Source organism: Mesocricetus auratus, unplaced genomic scaffold, assembly GCF_017639785.1.
Source record: "Mesocricetus auratus isolate SY011 unplaced genomic scaffold, BCM_Maur_2.0 Super-Scaffold_100007, whole genome shotgun sequence".
Lineage (NCBI taxonomy): Eukaryota > Metazoa > Chordata > Mammalia > Rodentia > Cricetidae > Mesocricetus > Mesocricetus auratus.
Genome location: NW_024429191.1, coordinates 56502982 through 56526835, shown reverse-complemented (window position 1 = coordinate 56526835; position 23854 = coordinate 56502982). Strand labels below are relative to the sequence as shown.

Here is a 23854-nt window from a genome sequence, read left to right as displayed (position 1 = left end):
GTCGGTACCAGAGTGCATTGCGGCAACATGGCTGCCCCCAGACAGCACTGTGCTCGCCTAGTTCGGTCCGTGTTGGGGGCTTGGCAGCGGGGCCCGCGTGCTGGGAGGGAGTGGGAGGCTCCGCCCGGCTTGTTTCTAGGTAACCAAGTGAGGTGCGTGTCCTGTGGTGTCGTGGGCGCCGCTTTCTCTGGTCCCCTCCTGGCCTCCGCCTCTAGTCGTTATGGTCAGTACTCTGCCTTGGACCGTATCCTTGGGTTTCCTCAGCCTGACAGTTCGTTGGCTCCAAGCGTCCCCGCGGTATCGGTGCACAGAGGTAAAGGGCTCCGTTATGTTGGTTGCGGTTGTTCTGTTTGGTGGCAGGTCTCTCTGTGTAGCCCAGACTGGCTTGGAACTCGGATCGTCCTGCTATGCAGACTCGGCAGTGTTGAGATTGCAGGTGTTAGCCATGACCGGCCTCTGATGGTTTTAGCAGTGGAAGTCATGTATCTTAGGTAAAATCTCTATGTCTCTGAGGGTATCATTTTAGCCTCTCTTATTTAATAGAAAATAAGTCTGAGTCCAAACAGAGACGAGTAGTGACGGGTGTTGAAGAATTTGAGAATGAGGATGTGCCACCCTCCCGCTGTCTTTTGTTGTTTCGACACAGGGCTTCTCTGTGTAGCCCTGGTTGTCGTGGAACTACAGAGGGGCCTCGAACTCACAGATGTGCTTCCCAAGTGCTGGGATTAAAAGTGTGAGCCCTCTCTACTGCCCAGCCGTATACTTTTTATAAAGTGCTGTTTCTCCTTTGTAATTTAGTGAGGTTGTTTTGGTTTTTGAGACAGGGTCTAGTTATGTAGCCCAGGCTGGCCTGGGACTCAGGTAATCCTCCACTCTTTTTTTTTCTTTTTAATAAGGTTTATTTGTTTGTTTGATGTGCTGTGTCTGCATGTATGCCTTTATTCCAGAAGATGGTATCAGGGTATCAGATCCCACTATAGATACACTTGTGAGCCACCATGTGGTTGCTGAGAATTGAACTCAGGACCTCTGAAAGAGCAGCTAGTGCTCTTAACTGAGCCATCTCTCTAGCCCAAGTAATCCACTCTTGCTTAAACCTCTCAAGGGTTGTGATTACAAGTGTGTGTGTATCACAGTGCCCAACCTATGTTGAACAATTATTTTACACAGTTGACATTGTGAAAAAGAAGTTATTAATAGATAATGTTAATGTGATCCCAAATTAAATATGCAAAAACCAAGAGGGGTAGACAGGTTAGATAACCTGAGAAATCAAATAAAATTAAATGCCAAACTAGTCTCAAAATTAGGAATGGGTGGCTTCAGATTGGTGTGTTAACTTTTTATCTTGATTTCCTCCTTGGGTATCAGAGCTGAGTGTCTAATAGAGTCTAGATTCCAATATCATTGTTGTTCCTGTCCTAACACAGATGAACAGAATCTGCTCTTGGTCCATACTCCTGACATGCCTGAGAATTCACGGGTCCTCCGAGTGGTCCTCCTGGGAGCCCCAAATGCAGGAAAGTCAACACTCTCCAATCAGCTGCTGGGCCGAAAAGTATGTCATACTTTTATCATCCCAAGCCCTGCACCTCCCTTTTTACACATTTCACTGTTTTATGTACATGGGTGTTTTGCCTGCATATATGTCTGTGTACCACGTGTGTGCCTGGTACCCACAGATGCCAGAAAGGGATATTGGATCCTCTGAAACCAGCATCACAAACAGTTGGGAGCTACCACGTGGGTGCTGGGAATTGAACCCAGGTCCTCTGGAAGAACATTCAGTTGTGTTAACCACTGAACCATCTCTCCAGTCCCCCTACACCCCACTTTATCTTTTTGGTTTTTTATTCACTTCTTGCTCTGCCTGGGTGGATGGCCTGGGAGGGATCTAGGATCTCATTGAGACCTCTTTCTTCCTGGAAGGTGTTTCCTGTCTCCAAGAAGGTGCATACCACTCGATGCCAAGCTCTAGGGGTCATCACAGAGAAGGAGGCCCAGGTGGTAGGTACCTGCAGAAGTTCTGCAAACTGGATAGAGTGTGAAGCTAAGAATTCTCTTGCCATTAGCCTTTAAAAAAATGATTATTCAGTGCTATGGTAGTGGTGTACGCCTTTAATCCTAGCACTTCAGAGGCAGAGTCCTGTGGATCTGGTCAACCTAGTCTACAAGGGAGTTCCAGGAAAGCCAAGGCTAGAGAGAGAAACTCTGTCTCAAAAAACAACAAAGAAAAGAAAACAAAAAAGAATGCATAAAGGATCCCCCCCCTTTTTTTTGTTCTTGTCCTTCTTTTCGGACAGGGTTTCTCTGTGTAGTATCCCTAGCCACTCTGTAGGGAACTCACTCTGTAAATCAGGCTGGCCTTGAACTCACAGAAATCTACCTGCCTCTGCCTCTCAAGTGCTGGGACTAAAGGCATGTACAACTACCACCTCTTTCTTTTTTTTTTTGTTTTTTGTTTTTTTTTTTTTGTTTTACGAGACAGGGTTTCTCTGTATTGTTTTGGAGGCTATCTATCCCGGCCTCGAACTCACAGAGATCCGTCTGCCTCTGCCTCCTGAGTGCTGGGATCAAAGGCCTGCACCACCACCGACCGGCCCCACCACCTCTTTCTTAAGGCTCCATATAGTTCTTCGTCTCCCTCTTTTGCTGTCTCTTCTGAAGTTATTTTTATGTGTGGGTACTCATGTACATGGTGCTTATATGGAGGTCAGAGAACAACTTTTAGGAGTCACTTTTCTTTTTCCACCCTGTGAGTCCTTGGCACCAAAATTAGGTTGTCAAGCTTGGCTTTCAAGCTTGGTTACCCACCAAGTCATCCCATCCTTTGTGTTTGTAACAGTCTTGTGTAACAGGTTGGCCTTTCTATATAGCTAGAGATTACCTTGAATTTATGATGTTCCTGCCTACTCCAGCTCTCAAGTGCTGGGATACAAGAGGTACCACCATGCCCATCATTGAATCTTCCTGTTTTTCCATTTAGGATACAAGGTCTTACCACGTATCCCTGACTGGCACTGGACTCAATTTGTAGGCCAGTCTACCCTTAAACTTGAAATGAACCTCTTGTGTCTGCCTCCTAAATGCTGGGATTATAGGAGTGTGACACCTCGCCTGACTGAACAAAGCACAATTCAACATTGAACTCTGTGGTTTTGTGTTTTTGTTTTGTGCAGGGCTGGGGATCCAACCCAGGACCTCTTGGGTACTACCCACGAGTTCTGCCGATGAGCCACAGCTCCATCAACACATCACCATCCACATCATTTATTCTTAGTCGTCCTCTTTTTGGAGTATCTCATGTAACAGTAAGACAGTGCTGAAGGCTAAAACATCCAAAGTCAGCAATAGCTTGCCCAGGAAGGAAAGGCAAGATGCTATTATGAAAGATGGCCTTTCTCTAGCTATGTGGGGTGGTGCACATCTTTAATCCCAGTACTAGGAGGCAGAGGCAGGTGGATCTCTTTGAGTTGAAGACCAGCCTATTCCACATAGTGAATTCCAGGACAGTCAGGACTACACAGTGAGACCCTGACAAAATAAAAATAAATAAAAAGGCTCTTGTCATTCTGCAGATGCAATGAGGTGGTGGTGCACACCTTTATTCCCAGCACTGGGGAGGCAAAGGCAGGCAGATCTCAGTGAGTTCGAAGCTAGCCTGGTACAATGTGAGTTCCAGGACAGCTAGCGCTGTTGCACAGAGAAACCATGTCTTTATGTATATCATGTATAAAGCCCTGAGTTGAATCCTAGAACCTAAATTGGGGTTCGTATGGTCTTTCTCCCCACTAATCCATTAAAAAAATCTTTTCCTTTGGGGGGGGGCATGGGTATCTCTCCTGATTTTAGATTCTGCTTGACACACCTGGCATCATCAGTCCCGTTAAACAGAAGAGGTATTAGCTGTGGGAACAGATTGTGGGGTGGGGGTGGTGATAAAGAAGAGGAGGGGCCATTCTTCCTCGTAAGATCAGATCAGATAGTACCCTTCCTGACTGGTTCACTTAACCTTTAGGCACCATCTGGAGCTGTCTTTGGTGGAAGACCCGTGGAAGAGCATGGAATCTGCTGATCTTGGTTAGGCTCAAACTAAATATCTGAAGCCCTATTTGCCCTATTTACAGAGCCTTCATTTCTGGGAGTTTGGGATTGGGGTCTGGCAGAACCCATAACCTGGAACTTGTTGTGGATTCAGAGGAAGGTCACAGTCTTTTTTTTTTCTTGTCTGCCCTGTATTTTCTAGTTGTAGTTCTTGTGGATGTGTCGGACAAGTGGACCAGGAGCCAGCTAAGCCCCCAGGTGCTGCAGTGCCTGACCCGCTTCTCCCAGGTCCCTAGCATCCTCGTCCTAAACAAGGTGAGCACTGCCCACCTGAGGAAGACTCTTCCTGCAAGGTCCCATCTGTCTGACCATGTGCTATGCCGTGTGCTACCCGTGTCCATCCAGGTAGACTGCCTCAAGCAGAAGTCAGTTCTGCTGGAGCTGACAGCCGCCCTCACTGAAGGTGTGGTCAACGGCAAGAAGCTCAGTATCAAGCAGGCCTTGCACTCACACTCACGCCTTGGCACCCACTGCCCCAATCCTGCAGCGAAGGACCCAAATACATACTCAGTGAGAAACCCTCAGAGAATTGGCTGGCCCAACTTCCAGGAGATCTTCATGTTGTCAGCGCTAAACAACAAGGACGTGAATACACTAAAGGTCAGTTGGCCTTGCCCACAACTCACCATTACCATATGTTAAGATAGGCCTCACTCAGCCGGGCGTTGGTGGTGCACGCCTTTAATCCCAGCACTCGGGAGGCAGAGGCAGGCGGATCTCTGTGAGTTCGAGTCCAGCCTGGTCTACAGACCGAGTTCCAGGACAGCCTCCAAAGCCACAGAGAAACCCTGTCTCGAAAAACCAAAAAAAAAAAAAAAAAAAAAGATAGGCCTCACTCAGAGCAGCCTGACTGTAGAAGACAAAACAAAAATCTGGATCTGGTAATTTATACTTGAAATCTCAGCACTTGGGAGGCCAAGGCAGGAAGATCAGGAGTTGAAGGTCATTTTCAGGTACACAGTGAATTCAAGAGGAACTTCAATTACAATGAAATCCTGTCTCAGGAAACCAAAACCAGCTAGTTGTGGTGGTTCACACCTGTTATCCCAGCACTCAGGAGGCAGAGGCAGAAGGATTACTCAGTTTGAGGCTAACCCGGTCTCCGTTATGAGTCGTAGGCCAGCCAGGCTGCATAAGGAGACCAAAAATATATCTCAGTTGGTAGAATGGTTGCCTGATGTGTGAGAGGTGTTGGATTCAATCCCTAGCACCACATAAACTGGACATGGTGGTACACCTGTTTAATTCTAGCATGTAGAAGGCAGAGATAGGAAGGTTGGAAGTTCAAGACCAGCCTGAACAAATTAGGGTGTAAAAAGACCACCTTGATCTGCATGAAACCCTGTTTTTTTTTTTTTTTTTTTTAAGGGCATTACTGCAGGGTGGTAGTGGCGCACGCCTTTAATCCCAGCACTGAGGTGGCAGAGGCTGGCGGATCTCTGTGAGTTCAAGGCCAGCCTGGTCTGCAGAGCTAGTTCCAGGACAGCCTCCAAAACTACAGAGAAACCCTGTCTCGAAAAACCAAAAAAAAGGGCATTACAGTCAGTTATGGTCGTCACTTGTATAGTACCAGGGCTTGTTAGGCTAAAGTGGGATCAAGAATTTAACAGCCTTTGCTACTATGTAGCAATTTTAAGGTCAGCTTGGGGGATATATAACAAAAAGTGTGCATAACAACATAAGTAGGGGACTACTGATGGGGTTAAGATCTCAGTTTTCCTTTTTACCCATAGCAATACCTCCTGGCACAGGCCCAGCCAGGACCCTGGGAGTTCCACAGTGGAGTCCTCACTAGCCAGACACCTGAAGAGATCTGTGCCAATAAAATCCGAGAGAAGCTCCTAGAGTACCTGCCTGAGGAGGTGCCCTACAATGTGCAGCAGGTGTGGACAGGGTGAAAGACGAGGGCCTATCCATACACCAGGCACACACCTGGAATAGTTGGGCACCACAAGGTATAGACATGAGCCTTCCTGACCAGTCATGATGTCTCCTTATACAGAAGACGGTGATATGGGAAGAAGGACCAAGTGGGGAGCTAGTGATCCAACAGAACCTTCTGGTGCCCAAAGAATCTCATATGGTGAGTGGGGGCAGGCTCAGAGAAGGGCAGCCGCGGCATTAACTCAGGCTCTTTCCCCGTCTGTGAGGTCAGGGAGCAGAGCCATGTGCCATTTTTCACACTTTGCAGCGGATCCTGATTGGTCAGAAGGGCCTTTTGATCTCCCAGATTGCACAGGAGGTGGGCCGAGACCTCATGGACATCTTCCTCTGTGACGTTCGCATCCGCCTTTCTGTGAAACTTCTCAAATGACCATCTTCTGATGCTACCCCTAGAGCATCCCTGCTCAGCTGCAGCAGTGACTGACTGGGACTGGGACTACCCCTGTCAAAGGGGCCTGTAGGGCTGGTAAGGGCCATGGACACTGGCTGGCTGCTAGCCAGCCTGGCCTCGTTGAGTCTGCACAGTGCCTGCCCCGCCCGCCATGTTTTCCACTGGAGGAAAGAAGCTGCCTTAGTTCAGTTTTCAGGTAGGGTCTCAGCTATCCAGGTCTTAGACGGCTGTGTCCCTGGTGTGAGTAGGCTCATCCTACCCCCGCTAGCACTGCACCCACTCTTGCCCTGAGTTCCCAGCTGCTGGCAGGAAGAAAGTTTTTCTCTGTGACCCCAAGTTCCTCACCTTGAACTTATGTAAAGGCCTGTCTTTTCTTCCTCCCTCCCTCCTTCCCTCCCTCCCTCCCTCTCTCTCTTTTGAGGCAAGGTTCTCACCATACAACTCTGGCTATTGCGTGCTAGGCAGACCAAGCTAGCTTTGAACTTACAGAGATCCATCTGTCTGCCTCCCTAGTGCTGGGTTAAAGGCATGCATCACCAATACCTGGGACAACCTGTGTTTCTTTTCTTTTTTTCTTTTTCTCTGAAACAGGGTTTCTCTGTGTAACCTTGGCTGTCCTGGAACTCACTCTGTAGACCAGGCTGGCCTGCTTCTGTGTCCCGAGTGCTGGGATTAAAGGCATGCACCACTACCTCCTGGCTAAACCTGTGTTTCTTTTTTTTTTTTTTTTTTTGGTTTTTTGAGACAGGGTTTCTCTGCGGCTTTGGAGGCTGTCCTGGAACTCGCTCTGTAGACCAGGCTGGACTCGAACTCACAGAGATCCGCCTGCCTCTGCCTCCCGAGTGCTGGGATTAAAGGCGTGCGCCACCAACGCCCGGCTAAACCTGTGTTTCTTAAAGGAGATAGTGCCGACCTCCTGTTCACCCAAGTCCTTGATCCCTCTCACCCCTTCCTGCTACCCAACCTTGGATGCTAATAAAATTAAATGACAAGTGTTCTTATTCTTATCTTTATTTCTTTGGAATAGGGAAGAGAAAAATGCACCCATTCCCCTGCCCCCATTCTCTTGTCAGCCTGGGGTCTCTTTTTCTTCCAGGAGTCTGCTCCAGGGTCATGAGCTCTTCTTGGCACAGTCTCTGGGAGCAGCAAGAGAACCGTTACCATTACTAAACTCAGTAATGGTAACGGTTTCCTCGCCATCCCCAAGTGCCACAGCAGTCAGTAGGCTTGATAGGCTGAGCAGTGAGCCCCATGGGCTTCAACATTCTCCTGCCCTCCAGGCAGGCTCTAGAGCTGGGGGTACCCAGACTAGTACATCATCTATACTGTAGTGTCTCATCACAAACTTACAGTATATGATGATATCCCAGCCAAGGCCCTGGACGAGAGAGCTGTAGATATGGAGAGCCAGGGCATTGGGGCAGGATTGGTCAAGGCTGGACACACACATACCTCCTTGCTCTTCCACTCCCTCCCAGAGCATCATCTCCTTGATTCTGTGGTTCAGGAAAACCCAGGTGGCTTAGAGGAAGAAGCTAAGGTCTATTCAGATCTCTTTGGGATGCAGAGTCACAGCCAGAAACAAACAATGAGGCAGAAGGCTCCCTCTGGGCAGACCTATAAGGAGGCTGACAGCCACTCCAAGGAGTGCTTACCTGGAGCTGGAGCTGCAGTCTGGAAGCCTTTGGACAGGGACAGCCTGCCTGCTCTCTTCCTTCTTGCTCAAGAGGCTTGGCTTTTAACCCTCTGGCTCCTCCCCTGGGTGGAGTACTTTTCCCGGGCTCTAGAAGTCCCTACTTCTTAACTCTTCCCCTGCTGGCTTCATGAAACAAGTCACTGGTTCCTTTCCCTTTTGTTTAATTTGTTGGGTTTGTTTGTTATCTGTCTTATTTTTTGTGCTGGTGCTGAATGAAACTTAGGGTCTAATGCATGCTAACTTACTGGAACTACACATCCATCCTGCCTCCATTCTTTTATTTATGTATTTATTTTTATTATTTTTTGGTTGTTTTTCAAGACAGGGTTTCTCTGTGCAACAGTTCTGGCTGTCGTGGAACTCACTTTGTAGACGAGGCTGGCCTCAAACTACTCACAGAGATTCACCTGCCTCTGCCTTCTTTTTTTTTTTTTTTTTTTTTTTTGGTTTTTTGAGACAGGGTTTCTCTGTGGCTTTGGAGGCTGGAGGCTGTCCTGGAACTAGCTCTTGTAGACCAGGCTGGTCTGGAACTCACAGAGATCCGCCTGCCTCTGCCTCCCGAGTGCTGGGATTAAAGGCGTGCGCCACCACCGCCCGGCCTGCCTCTGCCTTCTAAATGCTGGGATTCCATGTGTGTGCCATCACTGCCCAGCTGCCTCCATTCTTTTAAATGGGTGACTTTCACCCCACCCCATGAAGCTGATTACCTACCCACTCAGGAAATTGAAAAACCCTCACGCTATGCATCCTTCAGGGCTTAGGTGTCTGTTGAAGCCCTGCTGTTTTCCGGGTGATTGTTGGGAATGTTCGTTGAATTTGTGTAGGACAAGAAGGGTCCTGGCTGCTGGAGCTATAGAATCTATCTGGGAGCAAACCTCAGTGGACCCTTCAGCCTAAATTTCCATTCCTAGAAGTTGACTATTTTTTGCTGAGCCCAACAAGCTAGAACTAGATGAGCAGAGTCAAAACTTGTCAGCCACTAATCTGGCAAGGTCCCCTGGGTGAGTGTCACTCTGCTGGAAGACTGAAGAGCACCCGAGGCCTGGCTCTTGTGGGAACCAGGGTAAAGGCTACAAGTCAATTCTCCAGAGCCCAAGACTCAGTGAGGAGCCTGGCAACATTGAGTCTCTCCCTATGGGGAAGGGGAGACTTCTGGTGAGACACTCCCAACAGCTGAGCCTCTGCTATTTAGACCCTCATTCTGGGGGATGTTCCGCCCCCTTTTCTTATCCTCGACAGTCTGGTCTGGAGCCTCCTTTGCAGGTGCAGACTATATTCGGATGGGGTGGGGGTGGGGTGGGAGGAGAGCCCTAACCATTTGGGCTTTGGAGGTGCTCTGATTCCTGCCTAGGAACAGGCATGTGCCCTACCTCTGCTGTGTGCTTCCCTCATCTGGTCAGCACTAGTTTCTCTTCAGGTCTGTAAGTGTTACGCACAGGGACTCCTCTGTCTTTTTTTTTTTTTTTTTTTTTTTTTTTTTTTGGTTTTTCAAGACACAGATTCTTTGTGTAACAGCTCAAGCTGTTCTGGAACTTGCTTTGTAGACCCAGGCTGACTTTGAACTCAGAGATATGTCTGCCTCTGTCTCCTGAGTGCTGGGATTAAAGGTATACATCACCAGTGGCCAGCTGTCTATTCATTTTTAATTAATTAATTAATTGTTTTTGAGACAGGGTTTTTCTGGAGCTTTGGAGGCACTACCACCGGCTTAATTTAATTTTTTAGACACAGTGTTATGTAGGAGTAGATGACAATGCTTTTTTTTTTTTTTTTTTTTTTTTTTTGGTTTTTCGAGACAGGGTTTCTCTGTGGCTTTGGAGGCTGTCCTGGAACTCGCTCGGTAGACCAGGCTGGTCTCGAACTCACAGTGATCTGCCTGCCTCTACCTCCCCAGTGCCAGGACAATGCTTTTGTTGTTATTGTTCTTTTGTTGTTTTGAAACAGAGTCTTACTGTGTAGTCCTGGCTGTCCTGGAACTGTATAAACCAGGCTGGCCATAAACTCACAGAGATCTACCTGCTGGAATTAAAGGCGTGTAATACCTGTCTCCTGGTTTTGTTGTTGTTTTGGGGGTTTCTTTGTTTGCTTTGTTTTTCCAGACAGGGTTTCTCTGTGTAACAGCCCTGGCTGTCCTGGAACTCACAGAAATCCACCTGCCTCTGTCTCCCAAGTGCTGGCTGGGATTAAAGACTTGCACCGTTACACCCATCTCACCTTTGTATTTTGAGACAGGGTCTCATTATGTTGTCCTGACTGACCTGGAACTCTCTATATAGACCAGGCTGCCCTGGAGCTGAGAGGTCTGCCAGCTCTGCCTTGCTCTTATTGATATTGAAACAGAGTCTCATGTGGCCTGAAATTCCATTTGTGACATTGAACTTCTGAGCCTCCTGTCTGTAATTACTGAGTGCAAGGGCAACAGGCATTCATTATGCTAGGTTTATTCGGTGCCAAGAAATGGACCCCATAACCTTATGTTTGCAAGGCAAGCACTGTCTCTAATCCTCTACCCCTCTTCTTACTTTCTATTTTGAGTTGCCCAGACTGTCATTTAAGCTCACTGTATAGTTCAGGCAGGTCTTGATTTTTCAATTCTCCTGTTTCAGCCTCCCAAGTAAATGGAATTACAGGCCTTTGCTTCAGGCCCACTTTGATGAAGTACTTTTACACAGCACAGATGCTAGCCACAGGAGTTCAAATAAGTAACACACAAGTCTCCTCTGCTCCTTCCCACAGAGGACTCGCAAAGATCACAGGGAAGGCATCTGAAGTTCTTCCCTCCCTCCCCCTTCTTTCCTTTTCATCCTTCCTTTCTGTGTATCTTTTTTTTTTTTTTTTTTTTTTTTTTGGTTTTTCGAGACAGGGTTTCTCTGTGGCTTTGGAGGCTGTCCTGGAACTCGCTTGGTAGTCCAGGCTGGTCTCGAACTCACAGAGATCTGCCTGCCTCTGCCTCCTGAGTGCTGGGATTAAAGGCGTGCACCACCAATGCCCGGCTTCTATGTATCTTAAGTCTGCCCTGGAATTCCCTGTGTAACTTGATCCTGCTCTCACTTGCTGAATTATCGGTAGGCATCTGCCTCCATCCTTGGCTCCAAAAATGGAATATTCTTGAAAACACTTTGAAACTGAGACTGCTCAGCTTTAGCAGTGACAGGCCCTGAGTGACAGTCACAGCTCATTGCATGCTGCTCCAGGACTTAGGATCAAATTCAGCCTCCATTTCCTCAGCCGTAAGGAGGGAGCTGTCGATGCTCTCCTCTGTGGTGACTGTGAGGACCAGCACACTGGGGTGCTGCAGTCTGCCTTCCTCTTCTCTGTCTCGCTAGCCATGTGGCTGGCGGCAAGTTGCTCTTCTCTAGCTTCAAGGCTGCTAGATGTTCCACCATGCTGTGAGAATCAACTGAGAAATACATAGGTGAGAAAATGTCACCACTGGTGCTCCAGCCATGCCAGCTCCTGCCTCCCTGTGACCCCCTTTCCTTTCTTATAACCCTCTCAAGGCCACCTCTACTCTAGGACACACAGACAGCCAAGCTTTTTACAGAGTGCGACTTCGTACATAAGGGCCAAGCTTCATGCCACCCACCCCAGTGCTGAGACCCAGTCCCAGGGTGAATTTGAGAGCCATGAGGGGTCCTGGAATTAGAGAACAGAGATATCTCTGGCAGCCAGAGATTCTGTGGCTGTGGCCTCTAACTATGGGTGGGGGCTTCTGTGATCAGGGTGTGGGACTAGAACAGAGCCTGGGCTTGGGTGAGATAGCCTGGGCTCCCTGATAAGATGACCATACTATCATAGTAGGGGCCTAGCACCTGCTTATCATGCCTGCAGAGGTCAGAGCAGGACCTGGGCCTCTTTCCCCACCCAAGTCTGGCTTCCCTGATGGCTGCTGCTCATTTCTCTGCCTCCCTAGGTTCCCCACAGGGAACTGGAATGGAATCCCTCTCTTACTGGAAGTCACACACAGTAACTCTGGCAAGCGTGGGGGTAGGGAAACACCATGGGAGTCCTTGGGCCTGTCCTCATTCTACCTGCTTTTGTTTCAGACCCTGAGCTTCATGTCCTTCCTGAAGCTGCTGTGAGCCTGCCTAGGCCTCTCTCCTGACGTGTAGCTCTGACCCTGCCACTGCAGCCTTAAAGTCTTCATTCTTATTTAGATGTGTTCGAAAGTCTTTAGACTAAGCTGCATGGTGGCACAGGCTGCTGCTCTAGCACTTGAGAGGTGGAGGCAGGAGGATAAGAAGCTCAAGGTTATTATCCTCAGCTACCGAGGCAGCTTGAAAGCAGAGTAGCCTAGAAACAAGTCAGAGCTGAGCGTGGTGGCATATGCCTGTGTTTGCAGCACTAGGAATGCTAACTTGAGTAGATTGTCACAAGCTCAAGGTCATAGCTATTTCTAAACCAACCATGGCTGTATAATAAGGCCCTGTCCGAACAAATAACATAACTGAAGTCCTTGGATTATGGTCTGGGGTATAGCTAGTGGTAGAGTATAGTAGCATGCACAAGACCTTTAGTACTATTTGAATAAACAAATCAGAGCCTGTGGTAGTGGCACACGCCTTTAGTCCCAGCACCCAGGATGCAGAGGCAGGTGGATCTCTGTGAGTTTGAGGCCAGCTCATTGAGAGAGTTCCAGGACAGCCTTCAAAGCAACAGAGAAACCCTGTCTCAAAAAAACAAACAAAAAATGTAAAAACAAACTAAATAGTGTGAGTGAAATTAGGAACTGTCAAATGAAGAGATTTATTCTTCAGCTATGCTGAAGACAGGACAGCCCTTTTAGCCTGAGATAAAGTCCCTGATGGCCCCTTGGATGACCTAGCAGTGACTCACTCTCACTGTCTTTTTGAGTCCCCATGTATCAGTTAGCTGCAACAATGTAATCTGGAAAATGTCAGCTTGACTGATTTAAATCCAGAACACCTTACACTCTTCCTCCAACAAGGGCTACAGTTGAGTTGGTGGTGGCTGGAAGACATGACTCCTCTTGTGCCTCCCTGGGGCAGGTAAGAGAAACCTTCAAATGGTCATGCTAGAGGGAAGCAGGAAATTCTTCAGTTTCAGTGCTGCTGTAAAGCTGGAAGAGGAGTGGATAAGAGCATTGCTTTCTCAGTTCTCCAAACTCTTTCTCTAGAATCTCTTTGTCAATGATGTCCACTTTCTAGAAGGTTGCCTGACAGAGTGGCTGAAGTAAGGCAAGATGGGGAGTATTCAATAGAAAACCCCTTTCTATGTTAGTTGGTCCTTAATTGTCTGGCCACTGTGAACCTAGCAGTGGAAGAGACATAGCATTCTAAGGAGAGGAGCTTTGGGCTCAGATATGTGAACACAGCCACCAACATGCCTAAAGTGTTTCAACTGGGAAAGATAGTTTTGAATCCAGAAAGGGTTTGATTTTTTTTTTCCGAGACAGGGTTTCTCTGTGGCTTTGGAGGCCGTCCTGGAACTCACTCTGGAGGCCAGGCTGGCCTCGAACTCACAGAGATCCGCCTGCCTCTGCCTCCTGAGTGCTGGGATTAAAGGCGTGCGCCACCACCGCCCTGCGAAAGGGTTTGATTATATGCAATGATGGTGTTGAAGTTGGAAGACAGGGACATGGTGTGTGAGCAAGACATAAGCAAACTGCAACGACAGGCCTAGAATGTTCCTGACTCACGTTTGGGGTAGGTATTCCTTCCTGTATACACCATGCTAGCTTCATACAGCGACCTCTGTGTTTTTATGCTATGCACTGGGACAGTACCATGGTGGTATCCAAAAGCATCAGACTAGAATGCTATGAATGGTGTGTGCAGACCCCAAAAGGCAGTGTCCTGCAGGTTAACCTCTCTTGTTTGTTCTGGTTGAACTTAGGGTAAAGAGTCATCTGCCTCACTGTCAATACAACAAACCCTCTTCAACACCATTTGTCAGAACTAACCTCTCAAGTCTCTCACTAGTGTCTGAAGACCTCCTTGGAGACAGTGTCTGTCACTCGCTGCCAGCTCTTACAATCAGTCTTGGATTACCTGCCCCGTTTTCAGAACATTTGGGAGCTCAAAGATAAACAGAATGCTATATTTTTATGTGATTTATTCATTAATCCTCTTGGGTTCTCCTTGAGAGAGTTACGTATACCCTGAAATTCCTGGAATTGGAGTGCTGTAAGAGAGGGTACTCTTGGTTTAGTGACCTCCTCCCTATGCTGAGGCAATCTCCCAGCTCAACAGGGTTAATTTCTATGATAATGAACTCTATGACTGTCTTGAAGTACCTTCTGCACCACACAGCCAAACTGGTCAGGCCAACCCAGGAGCTACATCCTGTCTCTCTGGTGAAGTGCTTATAGGCAAATATCTCCATCTTTGTCCTGAACTGGATACAGTCAGGGCTAAAAGGCAGCCCAAGGCAATTCTTTTGCTACAATTTACCTTCCATGTGTTTATTTCCCGGGGGCATGACTTACGCTTTTGTGGGCACTGAATATGGGAAGTTTGCTTCTAGTACTGAGAGACAGAAGCGTACTGTGAATATATACTGCTGACATGAGCATGGACACATCCAGGACCCCAGTGCCTGAGACTTACATGAAAGACAAGCTGGCTGGGCGGTGGTGGCGCACGCCTTTAATCCCAGCACTTGGGAGGCAGAGGCAGGCAGATCTCTGTGAGTTCGAGGCCAGCCTGGTCTACAGAGCGAGTTCCAGGACAACCTCTAAAGCCACAGAGAAACCCTGTCTTGAAAAACCAAAAAAAAAGAAAAAAGAAAGAAGGAAGGAAGGAAGGAAGGAAAGAAAGAAAGGAAGAAAGAAAGAAAGAGAAAGAGAGAAAGAAAGAAAGACAAGCTGTTCTCCTGGTCAAAGGATGAACTTTGACTCTGTGAGGAAAGTACCAACCACTGTTTCCTTCTCTAGGATCACTGCAATTTGAGACTCTTCCCCACAAGAGACCCTCATCATGCTTTTCTATACCCCTACTTTGGATTGAACAGAATACATTTGCTGAGTTTCGGGTTTGCTGGTATGTCTCATAGTACACAGCCTACTTGTTCCCAGCATTTCTGTACCAAAACAAACCAAAAAGAACTGTCAAATCTGGGCCTGGAAAGTGTTAGCAGTCAAGAACATGAGCTGCTCTTGCAGAGGACCCCAGTTCAATTGCCAGCAATCATGTTAGTTAGATGGCTTAGAGCCACCTGCCACTCTGGGGAATTTGACACCTTTGGCTTCTTGGACACCTGTGCCCACGGGTGCACATAACTATATAGAGATGTGCTCACATACACATAATTAAAAACAATTGTAAAATTCTACAAGCAAACAAAAGCCTTATCAGATCTGCAACAATCTTTTCAAATCATGAAGTTGGAGCAGGTTTTGGTGGTGTGTCACTGCAATCCCAGCATCTTGGAGGCCCAGACAGGAGGAGTGCTTAAAATTGAGGGCTAGCCTAGGTATAGCATGAAATATGTCTGAAAAACAAGCAAACAAATCAACAAAAAACAAGTCATGAGGTCAGGTGTTGGCGGCTCATGCCTTTAAGCCCAGCACTTGGGGGAGGCAGAGGCAGGCAGATCTCTGTGAGTTCGAGGCCAGCCTGACTTACAAAGCTAAGCTATACAGAGAAACCCTGTCTTGGGGAAAAAAACAAAACAAAACAAAACAAATTAAAAAAAACAAGTTATGAAGCTCAAGTTCCTTGTGCGGATCTCGTGGAGTTCGAGGCCAGCTTGGTCTACAAAGCGAGTTCCAGGACAGCCTCCAAAACAATACAGAGAAACAGAGAAACCCTGTCTTGAAAAACCAAAAAAAAAAAAAAAAAAAAAAAAGAGGGAAAACTGAGGTCTAAAGAGTGGTGAAAAATCATTTGAAGCCTCAGAGTTCAGGAAATTTATTGCCGTAAGAGAGCAGGAAAGTGGAATAGATACCCACAGATACCTAGGAAACCACATGTCTGCAGAACACTCAAGTACTCGTGTATACTGCCCACGTGTGCAGACACAGCTCAGTACAGCATCCACCCCACTAAGAAAACAGACTGGCCGATGACTCCTGTTTTCCTCTTGCTTACACAAAGTTAGCAGTTTATGAGGTTTCTTGGTTCATTTTGGTGTTTTGAGACATTGCAGTCCAGCCGTGCATTGGTGGCACATGCCTTTAATCCCAGCACTCGGGAGACAGAGGCAAATCTGTGAGTTCAAGGCCAGCCTGGTCTACAGAGCCAGTTCCAGGACAGCCTCCAAAACAATACAGAGAAACCCTGTCTCGAAAAACCAGAGAGAGAGAGAGAGAGAGAGAGAGAGAGAGAGAGAGAGAGAGAGACATTGCTGGCTGTACTCAAACTCATGACAATTCTCCTATTGACCCCTCTAGTGATGGGACTACAGGCATGAGTCACCATATCTGGCCTTGTTTTATCTTATTTTGTTATTGCTGTTGTTAAGACAGTGTTTCACCCGTGGCCCAGGCTGTCCTCAAGCTGTTGTGTTTTAGATATAAGAAATTAAAAATAAGAGCCTGGTATGGCTCTGGGAGCTAATGAGTATGAAAAGAGAAATCTGAAGGGCTGTGAAGTAGCTTAGGGGCAGAGCACATGTGTAGTGTGCAGGAGGCCCTGAGTTCCGTTCTTAGTATGGAAAAGCAGATGATGAAAAAGATAGGGACTGGAGAAATGGCCCAGCACCATATCAGGCAGCTCACAACCCTTACAACTCCAGTTCCAGGGGGGATCTGACCCATCTTCTGGCCTCGGGTAGGGCATCTGCACACATGTGGCACACACACACACACACACACACACACACACACACACACACACACACATACACACAAAGCAAAACAAAGCAAAAACTTGAAACAAATCAGGAAAATTTCCCTAACCCTAAGCTGCCTATGTGGTTGGTAAAAAAACAAAGGGAAATTTGCCTGTTTATTCCATCTTGGGTCCATCTTGGCTGCTCTGTGACACTTCAAATTCTCTGGCGCTTTCCCCCTGTATCCATGCTTTGGTTCTTTCAGAGTCATATGCTGCCTGGGTATTCACAACTCCTTTGTGAACAGGCTCATGTTAGATTTACTTCTGTAGTCCACGACCCTTCACAGGCCGTATTCTGGCAAGTGTTACACAGAACAGATGCCACACCTAGGACAGTGCCCAAGTCTTTTCACGTCCTCGATGTGTTCCCATTTGGCTCCATAAGCAAGTGTGCATGTTGAACAATGTCCCCAGATGCTCCTAGAGCCCTTCCAGGGAAGGGGTTTTAGACATGGCTTTTCTGGAGAGGGGTCTTGCCAATGTTCATCAGTCTTCACAAGGTGACTGCATGCCAGCTTTACAACAGGAAAACTGAGGAGCGAGTACTTGGCTGTGCATCACAGAAAATCAATTAAAAATGCAGGGCTCCAGCTCTCCTCTCCAAGATTCCCCACACACATGTACTGAGAATTTTTTTTTATGGACAGGGTTTCTCTGTATTGTTTTGGAGGCTGTCCTGGAACTAGCTCTGTAGACCAGGCTGGCCTTGAACTCACAGAGATCCGCCTGCCTCTGCCTCCCGAGTGCTGGAATTAAAGCCGTGTGCCACCAACGCCCAGCTATACTGAGAATTTGATGGGCCTCATGTGTTCCTATGGGGCCATTTAAGTTTCAGGGGCAAGAGAATCAAACCTAAGTTTCACCAGTTACCAGTAATGGAATTGATTGTGTGTGGACTGCTTAGTTCATCTCTCTGTGCTGCATTCTCCTTGCCTATAAAACAAGGATGATATTAATAGTACCCACACCTTCCTTGGAAAAATTCAGTGGAAGGGTGTGTGGAAAAGTCCCTGAAAGATGCCAGGTTCCTGTCTGTCTTCCATTTCCATTTCATCAGACTCCACCCACCCACAAGATCCCTGCCTGGTGGTAGGGAAGCACTCTACAAATAAGCTACACACTAACATCAGACCTTTCTCTTCCTCCCTCCTTCCCTTAAAAAGTGTGTGTGTGTGTGTGTGTGTGTGTGTGTGTGTGTGTGTGTGTGTGTGTGTGTGTGTGTGTGTTATTTGGAGTAGTCCAGGGTGGCCTCATGCTGTATAACTGGTTGAGCTGATCTCCAACTTGGCATCTTCCTGCCTCCACCATTCAAATGCCACGAATATGAAATATGAGTGTGTACTCCTAACATGTCCTGGCTTTTCTTTTTCTTCCTTTTTTGCCTTTTGAGACATGGTCTTATGTAGCCTAGGCTGGCCTTGAACTTGTTATATAGCTCCGGATGACTTTGAACTCTTGATCTTCCTGCCTCCTTCTTTGAAGTGCTAGATTTACAGCTGTCTGCCACTGTAATCAAGTCCCAGACCTTGTTGTAAGCCTTCTTTAGTGCTGCTGGTGGCCAGCTCACACCCAGCAATACTCTGTTCTTTCTCTGAATTTCCTGCAGCTTGTGAGCCATCCATCATGTCACTTGGCTACCCTGACATCACAGACCATCTGTGACTTGAAGCAAAGCTTTCAGCTTGGATGGACAGGAAGTGTATCTTAGAGTTTTTGCTTGTTAAACTACTGTCCAGGATGGACACAGAGCCAGAGAGGACAGTGTGGCTCTGAATTTGTCAGGATCTGAGATTTACTGACACCTGCTAAGAGTCTCTGGCCCTGTCCATGATCTTGCAGTTTGGGCTTCTTCATTAAAAAAAAAAAGTTCCTGGCCTGCCAGGCATTGGTGGCACACACCTTTAATCTCAGCACTTGGGAGGCAGAGCAGGCGGATCTCTGTGAGTTTGAGGCCAGCCAAAGTGCCTTCTTTTCTACTTTTCTATACTTTTGTGAGGCTCAATGAAATCATAAAGATGGACATTTTTCTCCTACAGCCTGGAGTGTGTACAGTGGAGCTCACCAAAACCACATTCTTCCCTCTGGCTTTGCAATGGGCTTCCCCATTCATCTCCAACAAGGCTTGTAGCCATGGACATCTGTGCTCGTGCCCATTCCTGCTAAGATGTGTGTATTAGAGTGTGTGCCTCTGGAACACCTGCTGAGACACGTGAGGGGAGAATGGGCTATGGCATGAACACCTCTTTAAGCCTGTTCACCAGTTTTAAGTTCTTGTTCTCAGGATCAGTAGGGACTGCCATGTCTATTTATACTCAGGCCATAGTCTCTCTAGTCATTAGACACAGTCCTGCAGGTAGTTATTCAGTATAGAAAAATCCCCAGAGAGCCTGTGAGTCCCTGTTTTGAAAGCAAACCCTTCCTCCCACCAGCTAGGAGGCTCTTACCTTCCTCCCTTATTGCTAGGACAACTTGCCTGCCTCACAGCTGCTGTGGAAGAGATAGGCAGTGTGGATTATCAGGAGGTTCCTGATGACAGTCCTCATCCACCCCAGACACAGATACTTGGCCCCTTAACCCTCTCTGTGCCATGTCCTCAGGCTTGGGGCCTGGGAAATGTATAGAGTATGGTGGGTCCCATGCTTCGTGCAAGCTGGAGTCAGGAGCACCAGGAAATGGGGACAGCAGTATCTAGGAGCTCTGTCTTCATACTGAACCATTTCCTGCCCTTCTCAGAGTATACTCTGAGAGTATGCACCCTTCACAAGTACATGACAGCCCAGAGTATACTCTGAGAGTATGCACTCTGTGGGTTTTGGTCCTCCTGTCTCCACTTTGGGAGTCCATTGGTCCCATCCCAACTTCAACTCATCCCTTCTTCTTCACCAGGGCTCTGTTCACAACCTTTTCTAGACTACTTTGGTTGCTTTCCCCTGGCTAGTCACTGTTTTTGACCCATCTAGATTAACTGGTCATCTAGACCCAGTTGGGCCCTGCTATGGCCTACAGGCCTAAAGGACATGAGCTTCGAGTCTAGGAGTCTGGGTTCAGGTCCTGGTTCTGGAGCACACACTTACTGCATCACCTGGTACATGTCTCTTCCTTTCCGTGTGACTCAGTTTCCTTAGTTTACTACACAAGGGCAGTAGTAATCTATTTTCACAGAATTAACTAGAGACTAAAGGAATAAAACATTTCATTAGAGCCAGACTGTGACTCACACCTTTGGTCCTAAGGCCAGCCTGGGACAGAACAGCTGGAGCTACACTGAGAAACCCTGTCTCAAAACCCCCAAAAGACAAACAAAACATTATATTTTTCTTTCATAGCTGCTTTAAAAACTAGTTTTTGAGCTAGGTGTGGTGACAAATACCTTTTTTTTCTTATTGCATTTCTAGACAGGGTTTCTCTGTGTCGCCCTAGCTGTCCCAGAACTTACTGTGTAGATCACAGGTTTGTCTCAAACTCACAGAGATCTGCCTGCCTCTGCCTCCTGAGTGCTGGGATTAAAGGCATATGTCACAATTGCTTTGCTAAATTTAGGTATCGTTATTCACAATACTGGTGTGAATATTATTGTACCTACATATATGCATATTTCTGTTAGGTGTGGAATGGCTGGAATGCAGGACACACACACATACACACACACACTCAGAGCTACAGTAGATCCTGGAGATTCTATCAAGTAGATTTGTAGAGTGATTGTGTGGTTATTACCCTCCATGTCTATGTGTCTTTGAGACAGTGTCTCATGTGCTGGTTGGCAGGAACTCCTGATCTCCTGCTTCCACCTCCAGAGTGCTTGGAATGCTTGTTCCCCAATGCATTTTTTCTGTCTTTCCGTGGTATGAGGGAGTGAATATGGGGTCTTGCACATCCTAAGCAAAGCATTCTACCACTGAGCTATGGCCCCAATCCCTTCTTTCTGTTTCTCTGGGAGGATGTCATGGAATCTAGCTGGCCTTGAACTTTCTAGGTAGCTGAGGTTGGCCTTGAGCTCCTGATCCTTATGCTTCTACTTCCCAAGTGCTAGAATCTTGGCACATGCCAGTATGACTGGCTAGGTTTCCTCTCTCTCTAGCTGAGGATTGAACTTAAGTCGCTGGCATTCTTAGCAAATCTTCCACCACTATGCTGTTTCTTCAACCCTTCAAATTAAAAGTGTAAAAGTGAACAGTTCTGAACCATCTGTCTTAGATTGTGAGTCTGTATCTTAGAAGTTTGGCTGGACAGTCTGGTTTGGATGTCTCTCATTTAGAGCAGCTAGAGCCTGGCCAGGTAGCTCCCTCCCTCTCTTCAGGGAACTCAAGGCCTATCTTTGGGCTCTCTCTACTTAGACTTTATCATGGGACAAGGACCTTAAGGTAGTGCTGTCATATGTGGTTTAAAGACAGAATAGTCCAGGCTGGTCTTGGTAGCTCCAGCTGTAATTCCCAGAACTGTGGGGGGAGACTCAAGAGGATCAGTAGTTCAAGGCCAGTCTTGGCTATCTGATTCCAAGGTCACTTGAACTGCTTGAGACCCTGTCTCAACAAAGTGAAAGAAAAACCAACAGAAAAGAGAGTATACTAGTAAATAAAACAGAAGTTATGAGCCGGGCGTTGGTGGTGCACACCCTTACTCCCAGCACTCGGGAGGCAGAGGCAGGCGGATCTCTGTGAGTTTGAGACCATCCTGGTCTACAGAGTGAGTTCCAGGACAGCCTCCAAAGCCACAGAGAAACCCTGTCTCAAAAAACCAAAAAAAGAAGAAAAAGTTATGTCTGTGTGGCATTGCCATCGTGTATGCCACAGTCTCAGAGCAATTCTTTTTCCATCGCCACTGACCTAAATAGTGAGAACAACCATTCCAGTTTGAAGGGAAGGAGGCATGTGTCTCTTTGGTTGGAAGGGTGTCAAAGTCACACTGTAAGAGGAACATGTGGGATGGAGGATATTGTTGCCACTATCTTTGGAAAGTATAATCTGCCACATACATTTTCATTTATCTGTTGGCCATTCTGTGTGTGCTCATGCCTGTCATTTTTTTTTGTATGCAGGATATATATTAACAGTGAAAAAGCATTTACTCAAATGTACCTGTCATTTGTGTGGATTTGTCTAATGAGTTATCTTTTATTTTCTTTATTGGTAAAAAATAATCTGCTTTCTGGATACTAGGGAGTATTGTGTTTTAGGAGTTACATGAAACCATTTTTTTTTTTTTTGAGACAGGGTTTCTCTGCATTGCTTCAGAGGTTGTCATGGAACTCGCTTTGTAGACCAGGCTGACCTGGAACTCACAGAGATCCACCTGCCTCTGCTTCCAGAGTGCTGGGACCAAAGGTGTTCGCCACCACTGCCTGGCACATGAAATCCTTTTAAAAAGACCAAAAAATTACGCTATTAGGTTATTACTAATAACTGATTTGGGTTTCTTTTGTTGTTTTTTGTTGTTGTTGTTGTTTAGTTTTAGAGTCTGGGTTTTTCTGTGTAGCCTTGGCTGTTCTGGGACTTGCTTTGTTGATAAGGCTGGCCTCGAACTCACAGAGATCTGCCTACGGAGTTCTGGAATTAAAGGCACCACAACTGCCTTTAATTTTTTTTTTTTTCTAGGCTAGAATGGCTTGGAATTTACTCTAGTGCTATGCTATGACACGCTAGGCAGTCACTCCTTCACTGAACTTTACCCCTCCCTTCTTCCTTCCATCCCTTCCTCCCTTCCTTTCATTTTGAGGCAGGGACTCATCTATGTGAGGTTGGCCTCAGCATACTACGTAGCTGAGAATGACCCAGAACTACTGATCTTCTTGCCTTCACCCCCGCCCCCAAGTGCTGGGATTACAAGCTTGCACCATTCCTACGAGTTTTTGAGGGGCTGGAGCTCAAGCCCAAGCATTGTGCATGCTAAGCAAGCGCCCTAACTGAGCTACATCCCAGCTCTCTTTTTCTGGCCTTGATCCTTTTGCTTGTGTCTTCTCAGGCTCATGATTTCGGTTTGTCACGCTGCGCTGGTGTAGATGGGAATTTAGATTCTTTGCTAGATACAGGTATGGTAATAATTTTGGGGGTGTGCTTGCCTCATTTTTATAATTTAAAATTTTTTATGTGTGTGTGTGCTTTGCTTTCATGTACGTTTGTGTACCACACCCTTCCCTGGTGCCCATGGAGGTCAGAAGAGGACATCAGATTCTCTGGTACTAGAGTCAGGGATGGTTGTGAACTAACATGTGGTGCTGGGAACTGAGCCTGGGTCCTCTGCAAGAAGTGCTCTTAGCCTGAGTGTCTCTCCAGCACCCCCCAAAGTTTCTTTTTATGATTGCAGTTACTTTGGTGGTCTAATAGGTCAATTTTTGTTTTATTCTTATATTTTTAGGCAGGGTCTAACTCTAGTTGAATCTGGCTTTGAATTTGTGGAAATCCTTTGGGCCTGTGTCTCATGAATACTGAGCCTATATAGGCTCAACTTTTTGTTTTTCCAGACAGGGTTTCTCTGTGTAGCCCTGGCTATCCTGGAATTCACTCCGTAGACCAGGCTGGCCTCACCTTGAACTCATACACTCACCAGCCTCTATCTCCTGAGTGCTAGGATTAAAGGTATGTGCTACTTGGCTCAACTTTTCTTCCTTTTAGACTGGATTTCATGTAGCCCAGGCTGGCTATGTAGCTGTTATGACCTTGACTCCTAATCCCCGTCTTTACTTCTTGAGTGATATGATTATAGATCTGTGCCATCAAGCCTGGTTTAGTGGGTTTTTTTTTTAGGCAGGATCTGATCATGTGGCCCTGGCTGGCCTGAATTTGCTATGTAGACCAGGCTAGCTTTGAACTCAGAGATCCAACTGCCTGCTCTTATCTTAGAGTATTGGGATTAGAGGGCTGTGCCAGCACACCTGGCATGGCTTAGAATTTTCTAAACTTTTTTTTTTGGTTTTTCGAGACAGGG

The 23854-nt window shown here is 46.9% G+C and overlaps 1 protein-coding gene across 2 annotated transcripts; it reads left to right on the top strand.

The window, feature by feature from the left end:
- On the top strand, positions 1-7034 carry Eral1 (Era like 12S mitochondrial rRNA chaperone 1). Of its 2 annotated transcripts, XM_040749227.1 has the most exons (11): positions 1-313; positions 1431-1558; positions 1930-2007; positions 3180-3311; positions 3853-3899; positions 4019-4080; positions 4247-4359; positions 4450-4704; positions 5838-5987; positions 6107-6187; positions 6296-7034. In XM_040749227.1, the coding sequence occupies exons 1-11, from the start codon at positions 28-30 to the stop codon at positions 6416-6418; spliced, it is 1455 nt and encodes a 484-aa protein (XP_040605161.1). In that variant the 5' UTR covers positions 1-27; the 3' UTR covers positions 6419-7034. The 2 variants fall into 2 exon arrangements, with proteins under 2 accessions (XP_040605161.1, XP_040605162.1); XM_040749228.1 differs by lacking the exon at positions 3180-3311 and having other exon boundaries at positions 3-313.
- Positions 7035-23854: the final 16820 nt, after the last annotated feature.